At 41.1% G+C, this 6,094-nt stretch overlaps 1 protein-coding gene across 1 annotated transcript; it reads right to left on the minus strand.

Annotated features, from left to right (window-relative positions):
* Positions 1 to 3,167: 3,167 nt before the first annotated feature.
* bbs12 (Bardet-Biedl syndrome 12) lies at positions 3,168 to 5,261 on the minus strand. The gene has a single exon (XM_074649069.1). The coding sequence runs from the start codon at positions 5,259 to 5,261 to the stop codon at positions 3,318 to 3,320; it is 1,944 nt and encodes a 647-aa protein (XP_074505170.1). The 3' UTR covers positions 3,168 to 3,317.
* Positions 5,262 to 6,094: the final 833 nt, after the last annotated feature.

The following is a 6,094-nucleotide window of genomic DNA, read 5'->3' on the forward strand; positions in this document are numbered from 1 at the left end:
TTTAAAACCTGACAGAAGCTACTAAAGAGTTCAACAGGCATTCTGGTGCAGTAAAACCTTTAAGGTTGGGTCCATTATTATTATTATTTTTATATAATTCTGTAGCTTCCCAGTAGTGTTCCTTATATATTCAAATCCGAACATTCACAATTTGGTCAAAGAACGTATGTTTTAGCGTCAAAATGCTTTTTACCAAGCTCTTCTAAAAACTTTTTCCAAAGTGACCTGACGTAGGTTTCTGCATGATGACGCTGCTACATATACAGTATATACAGTATACATCCTTATGGTCAGTGTGAAACTAAGCATTGTACTGCTGTGGACGCCATGTTAGTTTGGATCCGAAAGTCACACAATAACAAACAAACTACCCGATCAAGGCAGCGATAGACCAGCAACTCCCGTGTTATGCAAAGTCAAATTACTGTTTTTGTGAATGGAGGCTGGTGGCTTTGAAGACAGTGATATGACGGCTTCAGTTCCCCCGTCTGAAAGGGCTGTCGGAAAATATTCTAAATATAGAGTATGCTAACTGATATTTTTTTTTAAGTGGGCCTATTTTAGGTGGTTAAAATACGTTTTTTCTGCTGCTCCCGTCGACAGATGGTTCACCTCACTGCAGAATACAAGAGTATACATATAACCCCACTTCAAAAAATCCAAACTAAACCTTTCAGTTATTTCCAAACTTAGCACAGCTAACTCTGACTCAGCCAGTGCTAGCGTTCACACTATTCATATCCGTATAAATTAGTTTACTTTGGTAACCTGCTACGTCACTGCTTTTTGCTAACAGCTGAGTGGGCGTTTCCGTTTGAATCAAATACCTCAATATGCAAACAGGCTTTAGTATCACGTGTACACATAATGAATCTAACCCCGAAAGCAGAACTTCAAATGCTTTCATTTGCTTCTTCCCCTCATATTTTTATTTTTCGTAATCATTGATTTGTTAGTTATTGAGATCTTACTTTGAATAAGGTAACATTGGCCAAAATTAAATTAAGAATCCATGCTGTCAGCTGTCTAGCAATTATGAAATAAAACTGGATCATCTCACCCAGCTCTTTAACTTTTACATTTTTGAAGTAATCTAGAAATGTGTGCATGCATCAGTCTAGTGCAGATGAAGCATGGGGGCAACGTGGACTCAGCCTGAACTCTCAGATGTGTCACCAACTTCACCATTCCAATTTCCTCCTCAATGTTGTGTTTGTTATGTTATGTCATACCCCACCCTCCTACGACCACGCCACCGCTGAGTCAACGTTGTTATGGCTCCACCGTAAAGCCTTTGTAACGTTTTTATTTCACCGAGCTATTTTTAGAACGCAACAAGACGCTCTCTCTCGGATCTCAGAGGAAATGGAAGGTCTCGTGTTGTTTCAACTGACACCTTTGAAATGCAACACGCACAATAGGAAAAAAGTCTAAAGATAACCAAGAGTGTGCTTTTCTTTTCATGTGAACCATCATTGTTATCGTGGTTGATTTTAGATTTTTCCAATTAGTAGACATTTCTGTTCGGAATAACACTTTTTCAGGCCGGAATGGAGGTTTTCAACGGATGTCCTTTTATATTTTGAAACTTGTTAAAAGAATGATTGTAAATCTTGTATCTAGTGCAAGGGTCCTTGGCTTTGTAATATTCCTGTGACCTTTCAATGATCATGTAGGAGGGGAAATGTTAGCTAACCAAAGGTTTCTAGAATTCAAACAACTAAAATACCCTCCGGACGTTGTAATTAGTTCACCTTTTTGAAAGGACACAACCTAATAAGACTTAACCAAAAACATTTACTCTGCCTGGAGGCGTACATTCTCCATCAAGCATCCCCCATTATGACAGGGCAGGTCATAAAACCACCACAGTTGGCAGGGAAGCAGTGTCCGATGTGAACAGTGTCAGCCAAGCTGTAGACACATAATGAAGCGTAGGCCAATATCGTAAAGGAAGTGTACCAAGATTAAAAACATACTGGCAAAACAACAACATTCCACCCGTGCTCCATGAGAGGGAAATTTAATTGTGGTTTTGGACATGCACTATTTGTTTTCGCTGGCTGCACTTAGCATGAAGACACGGTGTGTACAAGTAGTGTCAGCTAAGTCAGGCCTGGTTGATGATACAAATAAACAGAATTTAAGGGTATTTCCTATTCCTATTTTAAGAGAATAGTACGCAGCACCTGAAAGACTAAACTAAGATGACAAGTCGAATAAAATAAAAAATATGGAAATATATAATAAATACTGACTTCATGTCTGTTTTTTTAAGATGCTGTGCTCATTTGTCACAGCTTTCCAAATACCTGGAAATTAGGATAGAAAGGAGCAATCGGATAAATATCACTTTAAACAGAAAAAAGTATACTTTACCCCTCATACCAGCCTGTTCTCATTCCCAGGGCGTCAAATACCGACGCTCTGTCACGGCCGTCGGCATTCAGTACCACTGCACAATATACACGGTATGCGACGCACCAGGCGTTCCATTAACTACAATGTAAACCCATCCGCAGTAACAGTAAACGCTCAGGGAAGGTGCTGTGGTGGCATAGTTTAAAGAGTGAAAGAGACTCAGAGGGCAAGCGGGAGGGGAGGTGGATGGGTCCAACAAACACAGGGCTTTCAATCAGGATACGCTGTTCGTGTCCCGTGTGTTACGTTTCACTTTTACATTACAATCAGCTGATGGTTCATGTCTCGTGTTCACAACGTCAAGTCACATTTCACTGTACAAACGTAGTCATTTTAAGCCCAACAATGTTGTTTTTTCCTAAACCTAACTAAGTGTTTAATTCACAACATTAAGCATGTGTTTTCTGCGACCGAAAAGTGATGCCAAACGGTCTGACAAAGTGTCAGTATGTGACGAGTTGGGATGAGAATGTGTTGCTCATACATGCTGTTTAGCTCTTTTCTTGGTTCTTTACCTTGCATCTTAATTTCATTCGGTAGACCTGTTTGAAATAGGAATATCTGTGAGTCTCACCATTCAGAATGTCATATTTACCTGCATCAGCTTGGATGAGAGAGTCAGACAAACTGAAGGCTCATACAATTATTTGTCTCCCCCAAGTGGTGGCATATTGGTAGCATCGCTTCACTAAGATGATTTTTTTTAATGTTGTCCTTTGACGGTTTATTGATGACAAGAAAAGAAAGAATATAAAAACACTTTATTGTACTTTCATTTTGTACCAAAACATTTTAAACACAGTCTAAATAAACATTTTATTCCCATTTGGGAGCAAAAAAAAAACATTCAGGGAGTTGTGTACAGTCAATTAATCTCCCAAGATGTTGCATGAAGCTCATAACAGCATCAGATCTTCCTGTGTACCATCAGTTTTTTGGTCCATGCCCGTGATGACCTCTGCATCAGTCTGTAAAACCAGGAAAACCAGATCTAAGGCTTTCCTCCATGCTTCCTGCTTCACGCTCAGATTATCATAGATTATCTTTATTGCTGGCACTTCACTGGATTTCATTGGTGATGAAGCTCCACTATCCTCTTGTTCACCCTCCAAGAAGAGTTGTGAGAACTTTGCAGCAATGCCCAGGCTTCCGTTATAGACCTGCACTTGTTGGCTCACAGCTGTCCTGGCTCTGACTTTTGAAAACTTTCCGGTGTTAACCATTACAGTGGATATGTAATCTATTAAACCATCTGCCATGAGGTGCAGCACTACACCCCTGTAAGGGTTAGCTGCTGTTCCTGCTTTGGTTTGTTGGACAGAGTCCCCGTTCCTCTCACTGTGATGCTTGACATGATGCTCTGCTTGCTTTTGAAGTTGATTAATACAAAGCATTTCCGTCTCTCCAGCACCAGGCAGGACGACTTTGTCTTTCAGCATGTGATGTAAACGATAAGCACATGCCCAAAACTGGTCCTCGAGGGCCTGCAGCTTGCCGTGTACGCAGCTTGTGAGGATCACTGTGACCAACTCGCTGTTGTCAACAGTGGTAATATTCACAGCTGTTGAGGTCTTCCTCTCATGGCCGCTGAGGTCCCTCCATATTGCAACCTTCACGCCAGTCCCAACACAGTGCTTACTCAACTGTGTGGCGTAAGTCACTGGAACAGCTCCCGTTGCATTGGCAAATGCCTTCAAAACGGAGGCCTTTGCTTTTTCCATCACAAGTATATGGTGTCTACAAAAGCGCTGAATCACTTTCTCACTAACAACCCCGCTGACTAGTATCAGGTTCACTTCCAGGTTCAACAAAAGTGTCGCAATCTTTTCCATCCACTCTTCCTCTTTGGTTGAACTTGTCAAATCTGACTGGTCACTCACACACTGTATACCTGTTGGCCTTTTAAAGCCAAGATGGCGATAGGTATCTGATAAATCTCCATTAATCAGAGCAACCTTCAAGTGCAGTTCTTTTAAGTGATGTGCAACTGATTCCTGTTCAGCAGATACAAGAACAATGCAGCCTGGTAATACACATGCATGCTCCTCTGTTAACCCAGGTAGCACACAAGTCATCACTTTAGTAACATCAAACGTGGAACAGCTGATATCTTGCCGATTATTTTTTGACTGTATCCGGCTGGCTTCGACGACTAAATTCATCACATCGGCACAACCGTGACTCAATCCCTCAGCGATGTGTGGGATGTCAGGAAGCTTAGGCTGATGAGTTTGCGGTTCAGATCTGGCCTCATAAAAATGTCTGCTGAGCTTTATTTTCCTGTGTCCACTGCCATTTAGAGTCTTGTGACCAACTTTTGTTGTCCCTTGCAGGTGGCACGATGCTTGTGAAGCCTCCACAATGGCTTTCTTTGACAGCTGAAGTCCTAAACCCTGAGATGTCGCAGTGCAGCTCTCCGATTGCTCCACACCAAGACCCTCAGTTGAGATGCTGCATTTCCTGCAAACATCCAAGCATAAATCCATTCCTTCAGACATAGCTGAGATGATGTGTGCTACTGAAATTCCTCTCTGAAGGCATTCCAGAGCAGCACGGGTCCACGCTCCAGCGAGAAACAGCAGGCATCCCGACCCTGTGTGATAGACCTTCTGCTGGGCTTGAATAGTCTCGTAAACCAGCTGACCCACCGCGCAGGTCAGCTCCAGGTTCTCAAAGATGCGAAAACACGAGCACACAAGTGCGGACTCCCCACTCGTGTCATCTTGGATAAACTTATACTTTTTGATTGGGCCCAAAGAGGAATGTGTGATTCCTGCCAGCGCTGAGAGCTTCTGCAGTCCAACATGTTGTCGATGGTTTATAATTGTAGTTCCCAGCATTACTTGAGGTGCCTGAATTGTAAAAGGACAATAAATATTTGTTCACCTGTTACCAAGTCAAAAAACAAAACTCTTTAATTAGTAAAACTGCTAAGTTAACATGATTTGTGTTAAATCATAGTCCCATCAACAAGCAGTGGACCGTAACTAAGTACAGTGAGTTCAAATCTGAGGTACTTGTAGGTTGCTATATTTTATATTTTTTATTTACTTTATACTTGTACATTTCAGAGGGGATGTTGAACTCGACTGCAATTATCTGGCAAGTATACTGTAGTAACAAGTTACCCTACACATTCTGATATCACATACAAAACATGTGATTAGCTTATAAAATATGGTGCATTATTATATATTTAATAACTGGGGAGGACAAAGGAGGACGGTCTGCAGGACAGATAATAATGCACACAGTGCACTTTCATAGACTAAGCTACTGGAGTTATCCTGCACCATACTCATTTTTAACAGTCACTATATTCACTTTGTTTAATAGTCCTGTATCACAGCTGTTACCCTGCACTACATTCAGTTTTAAGAGTTTCCCTTAATCTCATGTATTTTTATATCTGGTATATTTTGTTGTACTTTGTACTTTTGCACTACTAACTTTTTTCTCTAACATGTTTTGCACTATGGAACTGTGATGCTGGGAACTTGAATTGCTGGGATCAATAAAGTTACTATCTATCTATCTATCTATCTATCTATCTATCTATCTATCCATCTATATATATCTATCCATCTATCCATCCATCGATCTATCTACCTATCCATCCATCCATCCATCCATCATCCATCCATCCATCCATCCATCCATCCACTCATCTATC

This window comes from Sebastes fasciatus, chromosome 10 (genome assembly GCF_043250625.1).
Source record: "Sebastes fasciatus isolate fSebFas1 chromosome 10, fSebFas1.pri, whole genome shotgun sequence".
NCBI classification, from domain to species: Eukaryota; Metazoa; Chordata; class Actinopteri; order Perciformes; family Sebastidae; genus Sebastes; species Sebastes fasciatus.